Source organism: Branchiostoma floridae, chromosome 1 (assembly GCF_000003815.2).
Source record: "Branchiostoma floridae strain S238N-H82 chromosome 1, Bfl_VNyyK, whole genome shotgun sequence".
Taxonomy (NCBI): Eukaryota; Metazoa; Chordata; class Leptocardii; order Amphioxiformes; family Branchiostomatidae; genus Branchiostoma; species Branchiostoma floridae.
The window spans coordinates 29,332,795-29,359,296 of record NC_049979.1 but is presented as its reverse complement, the minus strand read 5'-3'; the positions used below and the strand labels follow the sequence as shown (position 1 = coordinate 29,359,296).

General features: G+C 39.4%; 3 protein-coding genes across 13 annotated transcripts in view; 1 reads left to right on the top strand and 2 right to left on the bottom strand.

Annotated features, from left to right (window-relative positions):
• LOC118428988 (ribosome-binding protein 1-like) overlaps positions 1 to 3,288 on the bottom strand; it is a 33,678-nt gene extending 30,390 nt beyond the window's left edge. For 3 of the 8 annotated variants that reach the window (XM_035839325.1, XM_035839341.1, XM_035839365.1), the window contains exons 1-2: positions 2,978 to 3,287; positions 2,060 to 2,885 (exon numbers count right to left, since the gene is read on the bottom strand). In XM_035839325.1, the coding sequence (XP_035695218.1) occupies positions 2,060 to 2,729 (670 nt within the window). In that variant the 5' untranslated portion in view covers positions 2,730 to 2,885; positions 2,978 to 3,287. Of the gene's footprint in view, positions 1 to 2,059; positions 2,886 to 2,977 lie in introns of all 8 variants that reach the window. The other 5 variants (XM_035839356.1, XM_035839380.1, XM_035839333.1 and 2 more) reach the window with 3 other exon arrangements.
• A 1,216-nt stretch (positions 3,289 to 4,504) lies between these two features.
• On the top strand, positions 4,505 to 11,288 carry LOC118429235 (prostaglandin reductase 2-like). 2 transcript variants are annotated; one of them, XM_035839702.1, is made up of 9 exons: positions 4,505 to 4,668; positions 5,525 to 5,640; positions 6,319 to 6,510; positions 7,380 to 7,550; positions 8,225 to 8,434; positions 9,197 to 9,318; positions 9,885 to 9,972; positions 10,085 to 10,124; positions 10,395 to 11,288. In XM_035839702.1, exons 1-9 carry the CDS (start codon positions 4,629 to 4,631, stop codon positions 10,460 to 10,462), a joined length of 1,047 nt encoding a protein of 348 aa, XP_035695595.1. In that variant the 5' UTR covers positions 4,505 to 4,628; the 3' UTR covers positions 10,463 to 11,288. The 2 variants fall into 2 exon arrangements, with proteins under 2 accessions (XP_035695595.1, XP_035695603.1); XM_035839710.1 differs by lacking the exon at positions 5,525 to 5,640 and having other exon boundaries at positions 4,512 to 4,668.
• Positions 11,237 to 26,490, bottom strand: LOC118429141 (endoplasmic reticulum lectin 1-like). 3 transcript variants are annotated; one of them, XM_035839554.1, is made up of 15 exons: positions 26,280 to 26,490; positions 23,895 to 23,996; positions 23,510 to 23,590; positions 21,725 to 21,802; positions 21,528 to 21,576; positions 21,030 to 21,085; positions 20,228 to 20,451; positions 19,502 to 19,622; positions 18,771 to 18,836; positions 17,783 to 17,824; positions 15,752 to 15,932; positions 14,964 to 15,141; positions 14,262 to 14,339; positions 13,733 to 13,805; positions 11,237 to 12,319 (listed from the first exon to the last, which is right to left on the bottom strand). In XM_035839554.1, the coding sequence occupies exons 1-15, from the start codon at positions 26,445 to 26,447 to the stop codon at positions 12,230 to 12,232; spliced, it is 1,587 nt and encodes a 528-aa protein (XP_035695447.1). In that variant the 5' UTR covers positions 26,448 to 26,490; the 3' UTR covers positions 11,237 to 12,229. The 3 variants fall into 3 exon arrangements, with proteins under 3 accessions (XP_035695447.1, XP_035695456.1, XP_035695465.1); XM_035839563.1 differs by lacking the exon at positions 18,771 to 18,836; XM_035839572.1 differs by lacking the exons at positions 17,783 to 17,824; positions 18,771 to 18,836.
• Positions 26,491 to 26,502: the final 12 nt, after the last annotated feature.

Below are 26,502 nucleotides of genomic sequence, written 5' to 3'. Positions count from 1 at the left end.
AGAAAATCGCCAACAACTTTTAGACACTTCAGAACATTTCAAGACAAAAATGGGCAATTTTGAATGTGCTCAATTGTAATGTCATTCTCCTTTAGATTTGGTACTGTAGATCTAATAATTAAAATCATAGGGAATTTGACAATGTTCACACCAGATTGGATATTGGGACCTTGAGCTTGAGACCTATAAAGTGTGTAGCAGCACAAACAGTAAAGCATATCTTGTATTTAAAATCAGGGTTCTAGCCAGGATTTTATTTTAGCGTAGTGGGAATGGCATGGTAGCGAAGCAACTACTAGTAATCAGGAGATTGGATGTAGAGTTAACTTAAAAGTTAGGATTTTGGGGTCAGTTTTGAGTGGTGTATCGTCATTTTTCATTGTTCAGACATTGTTGAACAAGCAAATGACAGCAAAGCACCACTACACTAGTTAAAAATTAGCGTAGTGGCCCTTATTTTAGCGTAGGGGTCACAAATTTTAAATAGTGGCCCACTACGCTAAAATGCACAAGCTAGAACCCTGTTTATTATCTATTTTGATTTGAACACTTTTCTTCCTTTTCAAAGCTTAAATGGCCAATGGATGTGCTAAATTAAGTCAGCAAAATCAAAATAACAAATCAGTAAGGTGTCAATTACTTTCAACTGCACATCATCAACCAGAGGGTCTGAGATTGACTGTTTTCCAATCTATGGTACATGAGCACAATCCATTCTTTTCTGTGAATTGTAGGGGCATTTCAAGCCTAAGCAGCTGTTGACGGCTGGCGAATGTCAATTTCAAAGACATCCGATCATGTGGCGCAAGTTGTAGGGTGTTTGGCCCAGATGGCTTGGGTTCGGAACCTGATATGCCCTGATGTTGTGCCCTTCCCCCTGAAGTTGGGAAAGGGCACATGACTTTCCTCACTTCACTCAAGTAAAGATGAGTACCTAGCTTTGGTTAGGTCATCCCTTCGATAGGATGTCTAGTATTCGGGAGAGAAGAGTAGGGATCTTTCCTGCTTTGAGCACTTGAATACCTTGAACTTGAAGTCACAAATAGGCGCTATATATAGACTACCACTACAGACCTTTGTGATTTAGCTTCGCAAGCTGTAAGTACTAGTACTAGTACGGTGTACCTGACCATTCACTAATGGATTTTCAAATAAAGTCTCAAAGTCTCAATCCCTGGCTGTAAAGAGAGAGTAGGTGGCCAAGCCAATAACAACAAATAAGAGAACCTGTAGGCTGTAGTGATCATGTGATATCCCACATAATATTTCAGTTCCTTTCAAAATTTCAACATTCCAAGCAATTTGCATACAGATCATAATGCATAACAACAACCACCTTTCTTATAGTCATACTGGTAGTGGTACCACATGCTTATGATGCTATATTGTAAGTTGACATGTAATGATTGACAGATGAAGTTAATAAGGGGAATACCTGTGGATACCTGGATAATTATACCAGAAAACTGAGAAAGATAAAATATGCACAAATACATTTTCACCTTTACAAGGTCCATCATAACAAACTATGTCCTGCATTTTTGTCTTACTCAAACACAATACATGGTGACTAGCCCCTCCAGCTCTGTCCTGCCACTTCCTACAATTTATGTAATCTGACACCACATTGGATCTGCTTCTTTCCAAGAAAGCATGGTGACAGCCCACCTGGTCCAGCCTCCAGGCCATTAACCTTTTATTTGTTTACAGATGAAGATGAAGAGCAAAAATGATATGTTTCCCTTCCATGAAAGTAAACACAAATATCATGCACCTGGAAACTTAGATTCACAGTTCTGGGGAAAAGGTATCACATTGATATCACAATAATGCCCCCCCTCCCCTTCTCTAAGTTCATCTTTGCAAGTGTATGCAGTGACATGTTGATTGATATGAATTTGATTGGGTTATATGACTTGCATTTGATTGGGTTAGAGGTTGCTTCATTAGGGTCGTGTCTGCTGAAAGTAGGTTATCATTTCCCCTATTAACCTGCCTCACCTTTGTGGCTACTGTCTGTTAGAGGATACCTATAAGGTAATAAGGGGGAGGGGCTTACCTGCCACGGTGACAGCCGCTTCGATCTTGGTCGTCTTCTTCTTCTTGCTGGGGGCAGGGGCTACCACCTGCTGGGCCAGGGGCGCAGCTTCCGCCTTGACGGTCTCCTTGGCCAGGACCTTGCGGGAGGGCTCGGGGGATCCCTTGGGCTCTGGGGCTACACGTACCGCCGCCTTCACCGGCACCGGCTGGGGCTGCGCCTTGGCCACACGTGGCTCCACCGTCTTCACTGCCGCCTTGGGGGCCGCGGGGGCTGTCTGCTCCTTATTGGGGGCCTGGTTCTCCTTATTCTTATCCTTGGCCTTGCCCTTGGCTTTGGGCTGTGGCTGCGGCGGTGTCTCGGGTTGGGCCTTCTGCTCGGCGAACGGCTTGACTTCCTGCACCCGCGGGGAGGTGGAAGTGTCACGCTGGGGTTCAGGCAAGCCGGACGGCTCTTTCTTCGGCTTCTCCTTCTTGTTGAACCGGGCCGGCTTCTTCTCCCGAGCCTTCTGCTTCTCGGCGCGAGTCTGCTGGAGCTCCCTCTCGATAGCCCGCCGCTGGCGTTCCATCGCTTCCTCGTAGGTCGTCTCCTTCATACCGAAGGTCGAGACCAGGAAGATACAGATGGCAGACACTAGCACAAAGCCGCCGAAGACGGCGATGGCCAGAGTTTGTGGGTCAGACACATCCATATTATCGGCTAGGCACGTCCACCTCTCTCGGCTGGGGCCTCTCCAACTTCTGGATTCTGTCTACGTGGACACTCAGCCGGATGCTCCAGCCAAGGTACAAAGGTTACCGGCGTGCTAAGTTGCACCAGACAGGCCACACGGCTCCACTCCTAGCTCCTGTTGAAAAATAGGGTAAATCTGTATGAAAAGGTCCGGTCTACACAAAGTTTTGCACAAAAGGGAACTATTTAGACGAGAAAATCGCTTACTCTTTGCGTGATAAACTTCCCAGTTCCGTGATCGGCTTGAGCGGAAGTCGGGTTCGCGCAGCTAGATTTTGATGAGGGGTCCTCTCTCTCACACGCACGCTACCGGTCGTCTAGTGCTAAAACAGGGTTCAAATCACCCAAGTATCGTCCAGATGTAGACGCGAAAGCACCAGTTTAAAATCTGCCTGGGGCTTTTAGGAGAAAGTGGTGGTTGGACTGCTTTTGGCAGCCTACTTTTACGGCGATGTGGACGCAGTTTTGCTGCTAAACCATCAGCTTCCACAATGGTGGACGTGACACGCCCACCGCCACTCTGATTGGCCAATGGCGCGATATACCAAAGCTCATACCATCAAGAATATGGGGACCTTACGTGCCACGTGGACAACATATTATAATCATAACAGCAACAAGTAAATAATAAAAACTCAAAATCAATTAAAAATATTTTAATATATGATAATTTATTAAATTTTTAACGCGAAATAAGTTTTGATGTAGTATTATGAAAACACATTTTGAATTGACATCCCTATAATTCTTAATAGTCTATTCCATACGTCAGCGTGCTACAGTGCCAGTGCCAAGAAGTTGAGACATCCCTAACTTTAATATGATTAGATTTGACGTTTATAGAAACACTGCGGCCAAATTTACAAACATTTAGCATTACGAATGTCTCTTTTTGCTGTAAATTCCATCAGAATTCATATTCATACATTATATCGTAGGGAAGTTCCTTTCAAAACTTCCCTCAAAGTTTAAAAAACAACTTTTTCTTATAAACGATTTCTTTACCCAAGTAATTCTGTCCGACTCTGACGTTATTAAACGTTAAAAGATGAAACCGTATCTTTTCCAAGATACACGTGTTTTGTCTCGGTTTAGAGGGCTTCTTAGGAATTGACTTGGCCAGAAATGCCCCTTTCTTTGATATTTTCTACAACGTTAGCCAAAATTCAACCTCTGTGTTGAAAAAAAGTCAAATTGAAAAATGAGATGTTTTTCACGTATTTATCTGAGTGGAAGGGGTCGCGTTAAATTGTTGTAATGTTACATTTCTGGTGTATTTGATTTGATAACGCCACTAATTTGTAACTTCAAGTAGGGGTTAGACTTCGGCTGGTTGGAACACTTTTTAGGCGCTTTTGTAGGGCTTTTTCACTTTCAACCCTTTCTGAAGTTTTCAGTTTTTCTTCATGACGTCTTATAAATGGAAATCAAAAACGCTGCTAAGAAAGAAATCCCGACAAAATTTCTTTCAAACGTCCCAAACTATCCGGAGCCTAACCTCTGCTTGCAGAGTAGCTCAACAGTACTCCTCAAGCAGAGGTTCACATGCATTAAATCAGATCAAAGCACATCCTACGGTAGCATAAGACCGTAACGTTATGAAAAGCTGGCAAATAAGTTTTGTCGACATAGAAGTGTGTATGCCTTCCTAAAAACTCCTTTGCCAGCTTTTGATACCATCTTATGCAAGGATCTGCTTAGAGATTACCACATGCACACTAAGGTCTGACCCGGATGCAAATGCCGGAAATGGTCTGACTTCTGACCCCTAGCGGTTCCCGCGGAAAGGTCAGTCTGCAGCTGGACGCCGGCCGGTGTGTACCGTAACGTTACCTGTTTGGCTGAAAAGCAACTAAAAATGTCCACCAACAGGAGAGTCGTCCTTGCAAGTCGGCCAGGCAAGTCTTGAACTTCTCAAACATGTGACGACACCCTCCTCTTTCTTTAACCTCCTTGCTCTGACCAATGGTTATGCCAAGCTTTATTCGTTGGCAAATGAATATTTTCTGATGTTGAAGTATAACTTTAATGATTATGCAACAGTTTTGACACCAATGTGAAAATTGAGGTATTGTTTTCGGCAAAATGTGTTTTGTTTGTATTCATTAGAATATTGTAGAGTGGCAGGAAGTGAGGCAGAAGATGGTGTTACCTGAGACTTGTAGGATGGGAAGGTTGGATTGGCCTGGGTCCAAAGTTGGTCCCACAGGCAAGGAAATGCCATTAAAAAAAAGAGTGAAAAATTAGAAATGTGCAGAAACTGAATGTTCACTGCACTTGTAAATGCAACCCCCCAAAAAAGCTAAACTTACTTTTAGTCAATCATATCTCCTTTGTGACTTCATCAATTCCAAATTGTGTTATATATTGCTTTACAAATTGTCACTCATGGGTGGTGCATGATAAGGCTGAGTATGTGAGATACCGGTAGTCCCAAGAATAAAGCGCCAAAATTTCACACAATAATATGTCTTTTCGTACTGTGCAGTGTGTTTTGTATCACTGGAAAGCTTGTTTGTTGAACCAAGAACATAATCGGCCACAATGCTTCATCCATGAATGTATGACCATAGCATTAGTGGGGTATGCCGTGGTCAGAATAGGGCTTCCCATTGGTACATGTAACTGAAATTGACAGAATGACAGAGATATGATAAAGAATGACAGAGATATGATAAACTGAAATCAAGTTTCCAAACTTTTTTGTGCTTTATCATTTTTTAGCTCTTTGATTTGTCGTTCTTGTGATGACAGGTGTGAACGGTGAGCCAAGACTTGAGAACTTCCGCTCAGAGGATTGTGGGTATCCCGTGGTGCATGATGGGCAGATTCTGGTCAAAACTCTGTTCCTTTCTGCGGATCCATATATGGTAGGGATGTAAATTAGAGCAGAATAGGTAAAATTTAGAAAAACAAAACAATGTACATGCTTTATTCTTAATCAATGATTTGTACACTGTAATTGATGACACTGTAATTAATCAGGTACTATGGATATTTCACATTTCAAGGCTTTAAATGGCTTTATTCAAATGTTTGCTCCCCTTAGTAATACATGCATGTCCCCATGGCCCAAGTGGTTATGTGCTGCTTGGCCATCTGGATGTGTTTGAGGGAGCTTCAGCTCAAGCATCAAGCACATAAAAGAACCCAACACACTTATCGAGAAGAGTAGGAGTGACCCGGTGTACTTGGCTAAACACACAATCTGTAGTGAAGCCGCATTGTACTCATAGCTAACATAGCTAACAAAAAAGCGTCATGCCAATCACCTTCAGTCTGAGGTTCAATCACTTACTGAGAAACCTTTTACTTTTTGTTTGAAGTGACTGTCATCAATTATCAAATTGTTTTGAACTCTATAGTACTTAATGTTGAAGTTTCCATGTTTAATTGTAACATGTAGAATACCTTACCATACCTAGTCCCATCCTCATGACTATGGTAGCATCCAGTATCAGCCTCCTCCACTGCCTTAAATGTAGAATACTTATCAGTAATATGCTGATATGTGATCACCTGTCCGTCACCCCATACATCCATTTCAGCGATGCAGGATGAACGAGGACACAGGTGCGCACTACCTGTCACCATGGCAACTGGACCACGCCTGTGAGGGTGGGGGAGTGGGCGTGGTCATAGACAGCCAGCACAAGGACTTTAAACAAGGAGACTTTGTGGAGTCTTTCAACTTGCCATGGCAGCAGTACAGTCTGCTATCACCCGATGGTCTCAGGAAGGTATTGTGTCAAACATAACTATATTATGTCTTTTCTAATCAAATCATGCAATACAATAAGGAACTCCAAATGTGCAAATCAAAGTACATAGAGTATCAGATGGTAAGGCTTCCAACTTACGAAAAAAAATCAAAGATATGAAACAAGCAAATCTCTCAACTACAGACTTGTGGGACTGCCGGCATTTCTTTCTTGGGATGCAATTTTTAACTTGGCCCAGGCTGAGACTCAGATATAATGCTGGTAGAGGTAGTTTTGCCATGCCTAGAAAGAAAGTTCTACACATATTTTGAAGGAGACTGTGACTTTTATCTGACTTTTACCTCTTTCCTCATGAACTCAAGAAAAAGTGGCCTGCAGGCTGATTTGAGCTAGCTGGGAGTCCAGCCTTGTTCACTTTGGCACACAAGGTTACTGTCCTTGGTTAGCAACCAGAGCAAATAAGGATGCAATCAAGGCAAGATTTGAGCTTCTCATAAATAGATAAAAGTTCAAACAAACAAACCAAGGGATGTCAGAAGCTTATGTCAATGCCCACATAGGGGTGTAAATATAAGAACATGCTATTTTTAGCACTACAAAAATAGCATGTTCATGCCATTTTACCCTAAGTGTTTGTTCATTTCCCAGTTTTTATGGACCCAACTGAAAGCAAACTTCTAGGCATGGCAAAATCTCTCTCCATGTTGAAAATTGTAACTTATTGCTCCAATAAAATAACACTGAGGCTCATAGAAGTCTGTGAAGGAGGCAACAAGCCTCACAGGTATCTTTTTGTTTTTGAAAATACAATCATCAAGAGTTACTGTTAAGGACAACTCACTGACTCCAACAGTAATAGTTAGAGACATGTAATTCTTCAATTCCAGCTGGATCCAACTCTTCTTGGAGGCAAACTGTCCCTTGCACTGGGTGCTCTTGGGATGCCTGGAGCAACTGCTTTGTTGGGCATTCGAGAGAAGGGCCATGTGACCCCAGGAGCCAATCAGACGTTTGTTGTGAGTGGAGCTGCAGGGGCTTGTGGGTCTTTAGCTGGACAGGTGAGTTTATTTTCATTGTGTAAAATGTTCTTTTAGTCAATTTTCATTTACGTGGATATAAAGCATAACTTGATAGAACGGACATACATTGTACATGTATATTGAATTTCATTTTTTGCATGTAATGATGTAATCATAAGCTAGGGTTCTGGCCAGAAAGAATGTTAGACTCTTTGCTGTCTTTCTGCTTCTGTTTGCTCTTTTTCTGCATGTTAGGATGTCATTTTAAAATGTACTTTAAAATTTCCATCTGTGCCTAAATGTATCTCTGCAGTTACATCATAGTGTTTTAAACTAGTCTACTGGTGTTTGTATGATCAGTACAGTATACAGGAAAGAGCTCAGTGTCTACTCTGCACTCCCTTTGCTCGCCCAATTTTGCTGCTTCTGAACTTTGTGTCAGAACAATAAGGATGAAAAAAGGATAGTAGACTATAGCTCAATTGGCTTCACAGTTGAGAGCCCGGTTCCAATTAGTTATGAAGTAACTGGTTCAAATCTCCTGGGAAGGGTGTCCTAGTTGGAGCTGCACCATCTTTCCAAATGGACGTGTTGACTTCAAGGAGGTGTCTCGAGCACATTACAACAGGCTAACTACTCAGATGGATACCTACTGGCTGTAATGATACAACAAGGTGAATTATAACAGTTTATTGTATTAACATCTCAAACAGATTGCACGACTGGAGGGTGCCGCCCACGTTGTAGGAATCTGTGGCTCCGAGGAGAAGTGTAAGTTGTTGAGGGAGGAGCTCGGCTTCGACCATGCCATAAACTACCGGACAGACAACGTGGCAGACAGACTGAAGGAAATCTGCCCACGTGGCATCGACACGTACTTCGATAACGTGGGAGGAGAAATCAGCGAAACAGTTATAAAACAGGTGAGCATCTTTAGGCCTAAGAAAAAGAGTAGTGTTGTGTTTCTGCTGAGGCCTACATGACATTTACAAACTGGGGCCCGCCAGGCAATTTTCGGAAATGAAAAGTTAAATTCTTTTTTTCATATAAAAGACACCAAACTACACAAGACGTGAAGAGAATAGGTGAGGGCTGTGGATATTTTTACATAATGTAAATTTCTGTTTTTCGTTTCCTCAAACAGCTCGGCTGAGCAGTGGTTTGGAAATGTGACGTTACGGATAGCCTAAACTGACACCCCCAGTGGCAAAAATCTGCCGACCCTAGTCCTTTTTTGTTCACTGCTAGCGCTGGCAAGGGACATAAATTTTTTTCCATTTGAATGATGAAATGTTTCAGACTTATTTCACAAAATAAATAAGAAAATTGTGCTTTTGCAATGAATATGTAATGTTAGTTCACCTTTATCCGTGGAGTAACCTATATCCGTTGTACTGCTAAAAAGGGTATCCAGGGATATCAAGTCGATGGAAGGTAGTTTCAAATTGTGATATTTTCAAAATATTGCAGTTTGAAACCACCATCTGTCGACTTGATACTCCTAGATACATTGTTCTTAAAAAGGAACAGATAAAGGTTACCCTACGGATAAAGGTGAACTAGCGTTACTAAGAATATGAGTAAATGCTGTTACGGTAGTTTTCTGATTCATGTACGTGTATCTTTGTTTTGTCAATCTTTTGTGATGTACCTTCAATGTTGTTTCTTACCATGTGTTTGTTCAGATGAACGCAGGGTCCCATGTGATCTTGTGTGGCCAGATCAGTGTGTACAACAAAGACGTTCCCTACCCCCCTCCCATCCCACAAGTGGTGACGGACATTCTCAAGGACAGGAACATCACAAGGTCAGTGTCACCTTTGTGAAGATTTATCCAACATCTTAAGTCATAGTCTATACCATTACTTGATACAAATGACAGTGATGTTTCAGAAGTCGCGCATTTTGATGATTTCTGGCTGACACATCGGAGGCGCACGTCTTTCGCAGAAACCGATCGCAGTATATGGATGACCCCAAAACAGATGAGAGCGTGTGAAGAAAAAAGTCCTAAAACAAGTTGTCTTCATCATGAAAGCTAAGTGGTCAGAAAGATAATGACTGAACACACAGAGTAGGGTGTACCAAACAACAGATTCTTAATTTTTGTTCATTCACATCTTGTTTTACTTTGAAATAGACTTTTTGGCATTGTATGACATTAGTATCTGTTTCCCGATGTAATTTAACAAAAAAATTTATAGCACATATTTTGTCATTTCACAGCTTTTTTTTACAATTTACAGCCTGGACGAAACTTTTCTTTTTGGGGAAACAGGCAAAAATTGATGCACGTGTAGATGACATCCATACAGTTGAATCAACATGGCCTGAGTTTGATTGAAAGTTTAGCCCATTGTTTTTTCCCCACAGGGAAAGGTTCCTGGTGCTTAATTATCAGGACAAGTTTCAGGAGTCTTTAATCCAACTGGCTACATGGGTTCATGAGGGGAAACTGAAGGTAAGATACCTTGCTTATCATTCATGATATAAAAGTACTATATGATATACAAGCAAATACAAATGTACTCCTCATCACAATGGCAATGATTGATGTACTGTTTCCTTTACAGGTGAAGGAAACAGTGATGGAAGGGATTGAAAAAACTGGAGGTAAGGGAAGCCTGAAACCAATTTGCGTATAACTTAAGTTTGTATGTTAACATTATCCCACCTGAATTTGTCAGTTGCTTAGGCCTAGTAGGTGGAAAATGTTCTATTTGTGGTTACCCGACTGACCCTACCCAAACCTGCCTAGCCTTTTTTGGGGGTGTGTGTGTGGGGGGGGGAGGCAATGAAGGTAGTGTATAGAGTCTTTTGACATAGACAAGAAGAACTTTTTTTCCTGTTTGAAGAATTATGTATTTTTCTTCAATTCCACAGAGGCGTTTGTGTCCTTGATGAAAGGAGGAAATGTTGGCAAGATGATTGTCCATGTGGCTGACCCCTGACCTCGAACAAGTCAAGAGGCCTGGATGTTTTTGTTGTTGTGTAAGATGACATATGCTGCTGCTAATAAGGACATTAACAGTTTATAGTTGTTATATCATGTCAGTTGGCGAGGAAGATTTCGTTGAAGTTTGACATGTTTTTGTGTAAGATATGAAAAAGGACATTGAATATAATGGCTTGTATTTTGCTATGATTCAATTTTAATTATCAGTTCTATGTGTGATAAGTTTTTTCCTGATGTTTTATTGTTAAGTGTCGACCGATGATGATGAACGTTAACACCAAAATACATTTTTATGACTATGTTCAGTAAAACATTTTTATACATCGAATGTAAACATTTGCAACAAATATTCACACTTTCGATGCCATTGAACATCAAACCAAGTCTAAAGATCATACTTCCCTCTCTTGCTTTCTGTTGCCAAGTAATTGAATTTTACGTTATTAATATTTACATTTGTAATGATAACATCACATTGAACATGGTAGCCAATATGGAGCCTGCACCATGGCTAATAAACATTCAAGAAGCCAAAAAAGCAAATATTGTAATATCTTGCAACTGTATGTTATGATTTAGTAAACATTGTTGGCATCTCAAAAAAATCACTACTTTGCAACAGGAATCAAGAGATGGAAGTATGGTCAGGTTTGATATTCATATAACATACTAATTACAATGTATTTTTGGTGAAAATGTCTGATGCTAATGATGTCATAGGTACTAGTAGGCCACAATTGAGAAATGAAAAAAAATGATGAAGCCAGGGTTTTTGTAGATATTTATTGTCACAGAGAAAAATGTACAATAAATCTTTGCTATATCATAATTAGAAGGCATCTGTACACAGATTATGCTTCACACCTTATCCTTATAAAGTCTTTATAATAATAATAATTATTATTATTATTTAGAGAATATTTCAGCACAGAATTGTCATTCAAACCAGTTTTTGCTAGAAACTCATGGAGCAGTAGTTACGTGCAGCATTTTTCAAAAATATGTTAAATTTTCACACAACTTCCGCTTCACAATAATATTAGTTAAGTCGGATTGAATGACAACTTGGGGGCAATAATTAAGCTTCCTGAGCATTTATGAATGGGTAAAATAGATAAGGCCACAGCAAGTAAATTCACTGGATGACATCCTCTACAGGCTACAAATCTAATGCAAGAGTGGGAAGAAAATAAAATGGGGAAAAAAATGATGCCTGAACGAAATTGTCAAAATAGTGACCATAAATAAAATGTTTACCAAGAATGGCAGCGACAGAAATGTAATCACAGCAACAAAGTCTCTTATTCCTGTATTAAAGAAGTGCACCAAGTGACATTAGTGTTACAGTAGTAGTCTAGTATCACTTACCATGCAAATTAGCAACTATGCTCAAGGCTACCATCCGACATGTTTTCCTGATTTCAGTATTTTCTTGTCATGTTGACAATCGCAAGAGGAAAACAACAACTCTTGTTATTTTTTTCAAAACTATAGGCAAAAATCAATATGCATGCAGCATGCTAGATGTTATCAATGAAATTTACTTGCTGTGGCCTAAGGAAAAAAAATAATACAGCAGCCAGAAGTCTATACAATGAAAAGGAAATGTTACCCTAAAAACAAATCACCCATATGGCCAATTTTTAGCACACAGAAGATGGCATAATTATTTAATTTTCTTGAGAAATTAAAAATACATCTTAAACCCATATAGCCTCTTCAAATAATAGTATAATAAGAGTATGATCCTAACTAATGTACATTAAGGTCCTTTCACTGTGTCTGATGGCACTGACAGAAGACCATTTTCATCAGCAGTATCCAACAGGGAGCAGATGATGGGAGACTCCACCTGGTGATGGACAACAATAATGCAAACAGTCAAAAGGTGTTTTTTGCTGGTGCGTATGGTGCATAGCACCAGCTCTGAGACAGGAGAAGCGGGTCAATGGATCCATGCATGGATGCATGGATCAAGCCCTTCTTGTCTTATCCTTTGTTGGACCGCAGCAAAACGCCTGTTCAAAGGGAAAGTCACACGAAAAAACGCAATAAATGATATTTCAGCTGTCAATATTTGCATTTCATTCTTTAAAGGTAATTTTTGGCGAGAGAAGCGGTTAGTTCAACCAACGAATGCATGAATGCATGGATCCACTACGACTCAATTTAACCAAACCCTTCTATACGCCCTTCTATACGCCCGGTGACGTAATGGTGTCACCGTAGCTTAGGGGCCTACGGCACTGGGTGAAGGTAGCAATTTGCTTCTGCAGCCGTAAATCGTGGGTTCGATCCCCACTTATGACATTTTTTTTTCTTTGTTAGACAAATCTCAGGTAATGTTTTTTTAATAGAAGACAGACCAATTCAGTAATTCGATGTTTAAAAACTCTTTTTTCATGTGATTTTGTTTAACATCCAGGCTTTTTCCAAAATACGCACCAGCCAGCTTTTTTCAGAAGCTTTCTTGTTTGCTTTCAGACAGATGAGGATAATGTGGCACTGCACTCAAGTTTAGTAACTTATTTCAACAGTGCCACATACACAGTACAAGCAGAAGAAAAAGGTAGCGTTTTACCTCCCCGACCAAAGTCAGGTACCCATTTTTATACCTGGGTGAAGTGAGGAAGGTTGTGTAAAGTGACTTTCCCAAGGGCACAACTTTGGGGCACCGAGGTACTGAACTCAAGACCATATAGGTTCCGAGCCCAACACTCTACCAGTTACGCCACACATGACGCCGAAAAGGTGTTCATTGACAAGCTTAAGTTGGTATCGCAAAGGAATGCACCTGTTGTGGAAACTTTGCAAATTTTTCAACGACTTTCCCTTGCGGTCACGCCGACGTGCAACACACAAGTAAAATATGTGACCTCTGCAAAGCAAATGGTGCACGGAATGCTACAGCCTCAGTTTCAGATTCAAGATAATGGTAACTTTATTCGGAAATCTCTGTTACCACTGAAGTACCATATGTACAATGATAAAGATTCATCAAAATCATATTTGAACTGATGGTGCCTATTGGCAACCTGTTTGCCTTGATTGTGTGGTACCCATTTGAGACACTTTGCCAATTGCTATAATAATAATTATTGTTTTTTGAATTTTTAAAAAAATTTGCCATTTCAGACAACTAACTAGCACCTGTTGGTGATACGTTGGAGACAGTAAGCGAATGTCTTTTTTGCAAACTATCTCCAACATGTGAGGCCCAGTGAAATGTTTAGTAAATATAGCAAAGATTTAGACACAGACTCACCCCAAGGATGTATTCACAAGTGTTGGGCTCAATCAGGTAGATGGTGACTGAGTGCTTGTCTGATGTTTTACACCTGTTGAGCATCAGGAAGAAAACAGAGTGAGGTTACACATTTATATTCAATTTGTTGTTAACCTTGTAAAGCATAGTGGCACATATGGTGACAAGTTTCCTTGCTGTTTCTGTAGTAGGGTATATTTGTACAGGGAGGTGTTTTTAGCCCTTCCCTTTAACATACTGGAAACACCTGACCCCGATTTTCTTGTAGGTGTAGCACCTGAGATGCCTTTCCACATCTGAGCCAGGGTCTCCCAGTTTGCCTAATGCTTATGCACTGGTACCTACTTGGAACCAGGAGATGCTACCAGTTGAGCTACAGGGACATCCCTAAAGTGGGCTAGGAATGTTTCATATTATGTGCTAGAATGTACAACCTAGCTGTGGTAGTGCTATTATAATAGTATTTGGTAAGAGGAACATCATAGTCTGTGTGTTGTCCTGTTATTTCTCCTGTAAGGGTGAGACTTACTTGAGTTTGACCAGCACCTCCCTTGGTCGTCCTGTCACGTCACAAACGTCACCATGGCCATAGTAGTGAGTCACCATTCTGAACCACACAGTCACAAAGAGTTGATTGAGAGGGTGAAATGTATACTAGTAGTACTCTACAATACCATATTTTAAAACTTTTCTGAAAACTGAAAAGGTGCTTCAAGTTGTTGCCAAAGTCAAGTGCACACTTTACTTGTGGTTGTTGCACACTTCAAGTATAAGTGGAAAAGGACCTCAAATAGAGCATGGAGGTGCTACAGTTCCAGGAAGGATGCAAAAATATAGACTTGTGTTCGTGTACAACAATTCTTCTATTCTGAGGGATTTTGTAACTTGTGTTAGGCGATTCACAAAATTGATATGGAATAGACCAATCCCAATGCCCCCTGTTCTATTTCGAACTATTTTAGGGCAGATATAGCTGTGGTAAGGGCGTAATGATTTGCATCAAATGCTTGAGCAGGAAGCGTCTTGTTGGTGCGCTCAGTGTCAGAAGACCAGGGCTCTGAAGCTGAAGTGTGGTTGCACTTTTTTCAACAATTCAAAGTTTGAATGTGGATACAAGTTTGAATAATAAAAAACAAAATGAAAACCGATTACAGTCAGATAATCTATACCAAAACGGATAAAACAGTTTCGATTTTTGTACCATGAGTGAGCTACTGTAAGAAAAACTGACCTGACTTTTCCGTCGTCCCTGTTTCTCCTGGGTGTGGCCTGGCCGGGGTTGTCCTTAGCCCAGTCCAGGTGTTCCTGTTTGTTCCAGGTGCCGATAGAGATGACTGTGTTCCCCAGCTTCTGATCTTCATGGTACTGCTGGACGTGCTTACCATAGCAGAACTCATGCTTCCACCAACCTGTACAATATGAAAATATATGACTTTTCAACAAGACTTTCTGAAGAATGATTCAAACAAAGTCACTGTTTTTTTGTCAATTTTGTAAGTCATAAGTTGAATCTAAACCTTATTGTAGTGCACAACAATATCCACATTGAATGAAACTTTATGGCTTTGTAAGAACATCTTGACATATGCGCACTCCCCACCATTGCTTGAGATGTACATACATGTATAAGCCATCTTGTCTGGCTTGCAAGTTTTCAGTAGGCTACCAAAGATCAGGGCAAGTGCAATGACATAGACAGTTTGTGTGGTTCAGATTCATCTATTGCACTTACTGCATCTAACCTAGTAGTACCATCAGTGATTCCATGCACAATATTTCTGCCACACAAGTGCAAGCTTGTACTATAGGCTACTACAGCCACTCAGCACGTCAGTGATGCCAGTTCTCTCCCTATTTCTGCTAGGATTGGGTGTGTCAATGCGATTCATTTCTGTTACGTACTTACAAACTATCTTCTTCCACCATTTCAACCTCACCTTTATCTTAGGTGACGTGGCCAGCTTTATTGAAATAAAGCCAGCATTTAAAAAGAGACTGAAAAGTAAGTTGAGTACTGACCTGTTCCACCCTTGAGACAGTACTCCCCCCTCAGGAACTCCTCCAGCACCTGTCTGTCAGTCAGGGAGGTGATCTGGAAGCCCTTGGTGGCCTGCTCGCTGGAGCTGGACTGTGTGGGCAGCTTACTGGGCAGCTTGGCCTTCAGGGGGCCCGGATCAACAGGGCCGGTCGGATCCTGCTTCTAAAAGATAAGACAGAATAGAAAGGGAAGTGTGTTTATGTTAATAAATGATTATCTGTCATCTCTTTTCCTTCTTTGTTCATTGCACTGTGACTGTTTGTGTTACTCACTTTGTAACAGTAGGTATCCACATGAGTAACAAAGCTGTTGTAACATGCTTGTGGCACCTACTTAAACATGGGACCCCCATTTTACGTTCGTTCACAAACAAAAGAATTCGAAAACAAATGCAGATCCAACCAGGATACTAAACTTAGTGTACCCTTTCCCAGATTCAAACCAGGGTCTGGCAGTAAGCAACTACAATGTAATTGGAACCATGTGCTAAACTGTGAATTTCAAGCTATTACCAATTGAGCTGCAGGGCACAGAACAGTAATATCAATCTGTATAGGCCATAATGTCAAGACAGGCAGTTTAGGGTGTCATAATCTCATCTGTGAACATTACATGTCACAATAACTCACCCCACACTGTAGCCCGATTATCTCAAGTGTAAAAAAAATCCTGACTGGTAGAAGCTATCAAAATTCTCAAAACTGCCGCCATCTTGGTTTCTGATGATCATCAGTTGTTGTTAAAGACAATCACAGTTTAAGTACATATTTGTGCAACATACTGACAACATCAACAACCACCTACAACAAGCAAAATAACATCTATCATCTCATTGGATGATTGAAAAAAGTCAGTTCATACTGCAAAATCCACCTAAATTCTTTGTCATTGAAAATAAGTCTGGACATGGGGATTACGTTCAGAGAATATTGATACAGTATGATGGTGCAATAATTATCAGATTTTATTCCATAGATAATCATATAGCAGTATTATGTGGCTTGTGTCTACAAAAAACAATGTATGCCATTGACACTGGGACTTATGACTTATGTCTATGCCCGCATAAAAGGACGAAAACCAACACCACAGCAAGAGTGATTTCACCAATCTATTATTTGCATTCAAGGTTAAACGGATCATGTGGTCTACAGTTAGAGGGAACTGTAACCATACAGCAAGGTCAACAGCTGCCATGCACAACAACATGTTTTCATTTGTTGTTGTTGCCATTGGCAGCTGCTGGCCTTGTTATGGAGTATTGCTGTCATTCTGGATAACGTTACGTCTAAACAACTTCAGCTGAACAGCTGATACATCTATAGAAACAGCTAGAAAACAGCGAAAGTAGTGCAAAATGCAGAGGCAGCAAGGCTCAGGGCTAAAAATACTAGTAGCTTCAGTCTGCATATACAGTTTTGTGCTGGTAGAAAAGTCAAACTGCTTCCATCATAAGGGGGATTTTGCTCACAACCTTTTTATACAATTGTCCATATATATAAAACGCATTCGAACGACATTCCCCAAACTGGGTTTGGGGAACGTCATTAGAACATGCTTTAGTAGTTACAGAAATGTGAAATGACAGTATGTAAGTAAAATCTCCCAAAGACAAAAACAGTTCAAATTCGTCTATTCTAGCTGCGCTAGTATTTCTAATATCTACTGGCACCTAACCTGCACTAGCTTTTTTTCTATATAATTAATAAGCAGCCAAACATACCAAACAAAGAATTAAATCATTTAAAAAAACAGTTTCCAGTACATTTAAGGTTTACCATTATGGCAAATAGACAACCTTCAACCATTGCCTTCCTGAAAGACAAATAAAATGAGCTAGTGCAGGTAAGGTCAGTTTGGTGCAGGTAATTTTGTGTGGTACATTATGCAGAAAAATAAAACAGGATTTTGAGCCCTGTAGAGGAGAAACTATGGACAGGAGAGGAACCAAACACCATCTTATAACTGCCGCAACACCCTGTATGTTTGTCCTGTAACTGAAGTACTAGTACCTTGTGGTAATGTACACTTCCAGCACCACTCCTTTGTCTTGCCTGGGGAAATATGGAATGTCTGTGATATACATGTATGCAAAAGTGTCTGAAGTTAGGCTGTAAGTAACAAAGAGAAGAAGACAAAATTACAGCAATGAGGTATGATTAAACAACATTTTGTAGTTGTTAGATGATAACACAGAGAAAACATTAGAAATGATATAGTCAAAAACAAATTACAAGATAGTAAAATGTGAGTTTTTAATGTATAGTGTGTATTTGTTATGGCATCACAAAGACAGAAAGAGGTCCACTTGATGTTAGTTTGACCCACTTGCCATGATGAGAGGCCCCTGTACTAATCCTTGTGGTACATGTACTCTAGCTACTGTAAATGCATTTAACTTTGTATGCCATGATTCAATTTTGCAGTAAAGAGAATATGTAGTGTTCGTGGAAGTTTTGAGTTAGCGATAGTGCTATAGTCACATATATGTACTGTACAGTAATAAAAACACCGGTGACTTAACTGGCAGTCGCTTTTGGCAGTGCTGGCGTGATCAACTGTCACTCAATCTAACAGTTTCTGTATGCATTATGTACACATACATTTGTATACTTAGTTCCTTTTTTAAATTTCTTGACTGTACAATGCTTGGTGACGTCATACACATGATCTATGTACTAGCCAAGGCGATAAGTGTGGTAGTTTGAGTTCGCGGTAAAGAGGCCCCTATGAAAACCATGAACATAAAACCACTGCAGTCTTTAAATGCATTCACAGTGCTGTAAAACTGTAGTACCAGGCTGAACAGCTAGGTGTCATTACATGTAGGTTAAGATAGATGACAAGTACAAAAACCCTGAAACCATATACTACACCAACATGTTAAATCCAACACCTGCAACAGTCCTCCACTGTATTAAACATCTACATCAACTGCACAAATGTAAACATATCAAAACTGCCCCAACACCCTGTATGTTTGTCCTGTAACTGAAATACCTTGTGTGTGTGGTATTGTACAACTGTTTTGAATACCACACTTCCAGCACCACTCCTCTGTCTTGCCTGGGGAAATATGGAATGTTTCTGAATCGTCTACATCAGCTGCTCAAATCTTAACTACGGTCAAACCTGTCTATAGCAGCAACTCAAGGGACTGGAGAAACGTGGCCAATATGGACAGGTGGCCTCTATAGAGAAAATGCTGATCAATTGACCACGAGCAATAAGTTACACAATCATGATTACAGTACCCACTCATCTTTCTCACCAAGTATCACTGTTTCAAGCCTTTCAAAATTCAACTGACCCTGCCAGAGGAAAATCTACCGAAAATTGATATAATAATTGCAATACGGAATGTTGGTAAATGCGCTGACAAAGACTTGCCTCTAATGTTCAAGGCATGCACACCTTATGCTACCACCAAAATGACCCTGTCGGCAACTCCAAATCCTTGCAAACAACGATTTTAAACTCAGTTCAAGGTGACATACGTTTGTACGGCCGCTGTATGGTCGCAATAGGCAGTGTTTTTGTAACTACGGGAATGGCAATCGTGTAGTTGGACAGGTGGCCGCTTAGGTCAATGGAAAAATACAGGGAACCGTCAAAAAGTGACCGCAATAGCCAAGCGGTCGCTATGCAAAGGTGGCCGCTAATACAGGTTTGACTGTACTTGCATTGTCAAATGATAGTAGCTAGTTGTAAAAGATCTGATGTTGACCTACCCTTTGGCTTTGAGTCTGTATCTGTTGTGCCTCCCTCTCCACTTGCTGTAAGGTTTTGGGTTTGACAGGGGCGTCGCTGATGGCATGACAATGGATGTTGTTCACAGGGGTGTCTTTTTGTCTGAGAGAATTAACAGGAAAAGTTATAATGTGGCAGCAGATATTGGTCTGGCAATGATTAATTTTTGCATCTTACTTTTCTTGAAGAATTATAGCCCCTTGGCCTGAGGATGTTCACAACATCAACAAAATTGTAAAAGAAACTTTGGTCCCAGAACTTAGCCATATTGGCCTTTACCTTTATCATGTTATCCACAATACAACACATGTAAAATTGAAACCAAGAACAGGCTTATTCACTTGTTACCATTAGACTGCATAACTAGAGCTGTGTACCTTTTAGGTACAGGTACACAGTTTTACCAACATATCCAGACCCATACCTGTACCTTAACAAGTTTAAGCAATTACACATGTAGCCAACTGTCTTTTTATTGATAAATGGTCATCTTTGTTAGAGGATTTCCATACTTGAACAGATTTACTTATCTTTAGTCTTAAAAAGTGGTATACAGTAGTGTTTTAGTTTATTCAGATACAGGTACACCAGATGTTTAGTTTCTGGCCTGTACCTTAATGGTTTCACACGTACAGGTACAAGTATTATACATTGTATGCTACAAATGTACATTTGCGTATTAAGTACACAACCCTATCTACACTCACCTGTAGTCCGGGTGCTGACAGAGTAGCGGAGTGAACACGATGATCTCGTAGTTACACGTTGTGACCTCCTCCACGGACACGATCTCGTTTTTGGAGTCGGGATGGCACATGTAGAGGATGAGCGCCGTTCTGGGCACGCCCGACTTCAGGTCACACGGAGTCCCGTCCGCCATGAACTCTGGGAAAAATGGCATGTCTATACCGTCCAGCTTTCTGTATGGTACCTAGACAGAGATGTAAACATTGAAATGCAAATCATGCAAATTAGGACCTAATTTGCATGATACAGGAGCAAATTCTATAACACATTTTCATGATAGGACTTTCTTACATGTAACATACATGTGTGTAATCGATGGCAGGCAGAGCTTAGGCAGATACCAATTATGAAAATGAAAAACCAATTTGCATGATTAATGCTTAAGTGTCATCAATAGTCTTAGTGGCAAGTGATGGAAATCAACATTGAACATACATTATGTAAATGTGGATGTCATTTGCATGTCAATCAAAATATTTCATGGAGATAGATTGAAGCACAAGAATGCCTTCTTGAAGTGCCATGAAAAAATTGCCCAAATAAAACCAAACCACTACAAATATTTTAGGATTTACGATATTGTGGTGGCATATTAGTATTACAATCTGTAATTGTCTATCTACAGAAATGGTTCTTAAGTATATGCTGACCACAAATATCCAGAAATACAAACATACACACAGACAGACTGATACCTCTACTTTTCATGGAGGTAAAAACACATATTCTTCAGTGCTTATCAGTGATGTGATCGGTACCCACCATTTCTGTTTTCCCCTGTTTTCCTTCTTCAGGAGGAGGTTTCTGTTTACTTGCATCTGCAGTAAAAAATCAAGACACAGTTATCATGACTGGCCCAGGATTCTAGCATTGCATTTTACCATATTGGGCCATCAAGTTATCTTTAGCAATCACAACACTAAATGTAAGACCATTAGGCTTGTTTTTCAACCAACGTAATGTATTTTGCTAGTACATGTATTCACTTGTGTAATAATGTAAAAAAAAATGTTGATATGACCCTCCAAACTAGAAAAAAACTTTTTACTTTGTCAAGGAGGATTAATTTCCCCTGGTTGCTAAATATTACCTCACAATAACATATGCACTAAAATAAAATTACCTATGCACTAAAATAAAATTGAAGCTAGAACATTGTGGTCTTCTATAGGTACACCCCTATCAAGTCCACAATATTAGACACAAAACAAACATACATTATAATCCTAGTGGTTCATTTTTCTTAAATGACACACATACCTTCTGCACTTTGAAATCTTCCCAGATAATATTCTTGCAGCTTTATTTTCTGTAGATACGATAGCAGAACAAAGTTCCTTCATGTAAAATATCATCAACATAGATGTACAAAAATATTGCATAGATCTACTTCAAATGACATTACTCAAAGATCTTAAATTAAAGCAAAAAAGTAGGCATGATTTCTGATGTGTTACCTTTCCTGTTTCCTTCTCTTCATGATATTGCCTGATATATTTTCCATGACACAATTCATAAGTCCAGTAGGTCTCTATCTGTAAGGGTGGTAAGAACAATAGGAAATCAACCCATCATCAAAGGAGCCCTTAGCTCTAGAAAAGGGTGCTATTTTTCAATGAATTATGCATATCAAAAATACATAATCAGATAACTTTTACAACTTAAACACAGAGCTGTCTCTTGACCAACTAAAATACACTCTTAGCCATATTGCATCTAAGCACTACCCTAACTAGCGTTAAAATTTGCGCGTTAAAACTTGCGCGTTAAAAACCTGCGCGTTAAAATATGCAAATTAGCTGATTCCCTGTGGATTTTAAAACTTTTTTGCAGTTTTAAACTTATAAGCTTGAAGAAGATAACACGAAATGAAATTAAGTATCATATTGTTGCATTCTAGAGTACAAATATCCCTTTCCAGGAGTTTTAAAGCGATTTTTAAACATTTAAAAAAAAACAAGTTTAACGCGCAACAAAGGTTGATATTTGCATGTGAAACAATCTGCTTGAGAAAAGATGAAATGAAGCTTGTAGAATGGAAAAAAGCCTCAAGCAGTTATATCTTATGATATAAAGCCTCACACTAGTAATTTTTCCATGTATTTGTGTCTAATTCAAGTGATTTTGAAATCTTTTGGATATGCAAATTAGCCTATTCCCAAGGGACCTAAAAATTAGGGGCTTTTCAAACCAAAAATTCAGGTAACAGATGTAAAATCATATAATGGAGTCACATTTTTCTGCCTAAGAATTTCTCAATGCACAACTTAATTTTTTAACGCGCAGATTTTTAACGCGCGCGCAGATTTTTAACGCGCAGAAAACCCGTTCCCGCTGTCTCTAGGACACTCTTTCTGTCCTGGGAAAGAAATTTGCTTGTTGGTAGGGAAAATATGTTTAACCCATCCGTCCCAAAAACAACATGAAACTGTTAAAAATGTATTTTCATTATAAGCTATATTTCAACAGCTAAATCAACAACATGGGCTCCCAAACAATGCGTGGGACAGAAAAAAATCAAAGCTGGAGACAGCCCTGCTAATATGTCGATGTAGGTTAGACATCCAGGTAAATAAGATACGCCAAAAATAGTTACTCAAGCAACTGGATATGGTTTTGAAACGGTCAGACGTTTCGGAAAGAATCCACTTTCCTTCGTCAGTGACACTGAAGTGATCTGCAAGAAACAGGTCTTTTATACTCTAACTATGAATGAAGACAATTTCAGATGTCCAATAGGAAAGGTTGTAAGACAATTCAGACTGAAGACAATTTGGATTCCAAAGAAAACAAAGCTAAGCCAAAGTCAAGCTGAAGACAATTTGGATTTTCAAAGGATATCAAGGGCCTAGGACCAAACGCAAATGAATCAATTAGCTGAGTCAATTAGCTCCTGTTGTTTTAGTTACAGGAGCTAAAAGTTTTGTTGGGTTTTGTTCAGCTTGACTTTGGCTTAGCTTGGTTTTCTTTGGAATCCAAATTGTCTTCAGTCTGAATTGTCTTACAACCTTTCCTATTGGACATCTGAAATTGTCTTCATTCATAGTTAGAGTATAAAAGACCTGTTTCTTGCAGATCACTTCAGTGTCACTGACGAAGGAAAGTGGATTCTTTCCGAAACGTCTGACCGTTTCAAAACCATATCCAGTTGCTTGAGTAACTATTTTTGGCGTAGCCCTGCTAATACATTAAATTATTTGTGTTTATAAATTGTACAAGTCATCAGAGTATTAGATCTATACCCTATATGTGCAGCTGACTTGTCTGTAGATGGGTTTCATCAACTGTGCTGCACTCAGACCAAGGTACTCCTCTTCTGAGTCCTGGTAGGAAACAGATGGGTGAAGATAAGAGTAAACAAACCAACAAAAACAATACATCACAACATTCATGTTTAGGCCAATCAGTCAGTCTAGTAGCTATCAGTACAATACATGTTTTAATCCATGGGAGAACACTAAACTATGAAGGACTTATATCAAATGTTTGAGTGAGAATTGAATTAAGAGTATATTTAGCATAGCATACATGTATATATTTGAATTTTTGAGCTTTGCTCCCCTTTAAATTAAAGCTCTTTCTCAAACTTTCAAAGACTACAAAAAGAATTGTAGATGTGACATTTACCTCAGTCTCTGACAAAGGCACGGGAAGTGTACAGCGATATCTCTCATTGTCTGCCGTGGACACTTCAATGGTTTCTGCTATTCTGCTTCCTGGTGGAGGGGACTGGAAACAATGTACAACAGTTTATAATTTCCACATCTGGTTTCTACTCTACATTTTTTGTCGAGTACTGGTACTGCTTTGTTGAATTAAAACTCATTGCAGCCAAAAAGGCATGATAAAATTCTGTTAAAAATTACAGATGTAAAATAAGATGGACCTTAAAAAGACAACATTCGGACTACAGGCAGTTAATGTTCCAACGCCCGAATCAGGTATTCGAACTTTCGATGGCGCCGTACTCGGCCTACTCGAAACAGTTCGATTTATTCGAATGGAGCCCGTGTGATAAGCCCGGGCCGTACGGAAAGTTACCAGCCGGTCCGGAACACCAGTATGGAACGTTTTCGCATCACAGGTATGACATGAATAGTATTTAACAATTCCCTTTTATTCAGAACAATTAGTGACAAATCAAGGAAGAGATTTTTTTTTTGGTATTTAAAGCCCTATATCTTCACCTCAGACCATTTGAAAAATAATATTTTTTTCAACCTGCCGTTCCATTTTTTTTTCTGAAAAAAACCAAGACGGCACATAAACAAACTAGAGATCAACGAACACATACCTTTGCCAAATAAACCAGGTTTGTTATGTAGAATGATGTCTGTAGACATAAATGTGTTACTCATTACATTTTATTTTATATGCCTGAAGTTGGTTCATAACATTTCGCCATTGCTTATGCAAATTAGATCCCTATGCAGATTAGATTAACATAATAATATTAAATTGTATCAAGCATCATTTGCATAATAAATGTGTATTGATATTTCCTTCTTTCTTAGCTAAAAATGTGACAAGTTTGAAAGTCCTATAAGGAATGCAGTGGATTTACAAACTTTTCTCATTAATTATGCAAATTAGCAGTCGATTTGCATAATTATAATTCCATCATGTAAGTCTTCCCTTTGGCTATCTACATACCAAAAACATGACGATCCGTCAACATGTTTATATTTTCTCATTAATTATGCAAATGAGGCCGTCATTTGCATAATTAATATGCATTGATATTTCTCTCTTCCTCATCTATATATGTGACAAGTTTGAAAGTCCTATCATGAAATGCAGTGGATTTATAAACTTTCCTCATTAATTATGCAAATTAGTTGCTGATTTGCATAATTGGTATTCCATTGTGTACATTTTTACTTGGGCTATCTACATACCAAAAACCATGACGATCCATCAACACGTTCTCGAGTTATTCTCGTCAAAAGTTTGAAAGGAAATCGGCGACTGCAGTTCCAAACAAGCCGCTAGGGGGTCCAAACTTAAAGCACTTACTCTCTGCACCAAGGGCTATCTACCACTCAAAAATCATAACCATGTAGCAGGTCCAGAACACGAGATAAAAAAAATTGAGGTTTTGTTGCAGTACCTTAACAAGCCAGTAGGGGGCCCATTATCGAACTTGACCTTCGTTTTCCCGACCCCTACCCACCTACCAAATATTATTGGGATCCATCAAAGGCTTCTTGAGTTATACTGTTAACACACAGACAGACAGACAGACACACAGACTCACAAGCCTAAAAGTAAAACATAACCTTAGCCATTCTGGCAAAGGTAATAAATTTAGAGTGGCCTAAATTTCACATTCATAACCTTTTCCACGGTTATATTTTGGAATCCATTCCTCAAATATTTATTAAGGACATCCTTTTTTGTCTTACACGTGTTTTATGTCTGCCAAATGGGTTATCGTGACATCAGTGCATTTGCTTGTAATTGTCATTTTCTCTTGCCTGCAAGGCCAATTACATTTAGGTGGCTGAGTAACCAATAGTAGTGTACATTTGAAGTACCTTCAGCAATTCATCCAATCAAATTGTTAGCTTCAATTATTGTATGTAATAAATAATTCAAGAATTATCAAATTACTTGATGCTCACATCACACAGGGCTTTATCTAATTCTAAATAACAAAGGTTATTGTAACAAAAGGCATGTGTGGACATATCTGAAAGATGTGAAAGAGATTTGGGCAAAGATAAAACCACACCAACGTGCGACTGCCACGTAGTCCCTGAAACCCGGAAGCTACTGTTCATTATGTAATCCTATAAAATACACTTAGTACTTGCGTGCATACATAGCAAAAAATGTAAAAATGCACAACTTCCACGTTGTAAAGAAATGTGGATCTAAAAAGACAAACAAATTCAAACCACAGTTTATCTAAAATTTTGCACCTGACATTACTTCTAATTTTGCAACCATTTTCATACACACTGATAAACAAAAACAATCAACACAACAAGATGAACAGGTGCTTCTTACCTCTAACTCAGGACCGGGCCAACTGAGATGGAACAAAACGCTGTCATCAAACTGGTTATAACCGCAAACCGTTAGCGCTAGCGCGCTCCAAACTAATATATACATCATCCTTATATTTCGGACTGTCCATGCGTACATAGGCACACGGTATAAAACCTCCCAATCCATGGTAAAGTGCTTAAATGTAAAGTTGTAAACAGAAAAATTTGATGTTGGCAGCCAT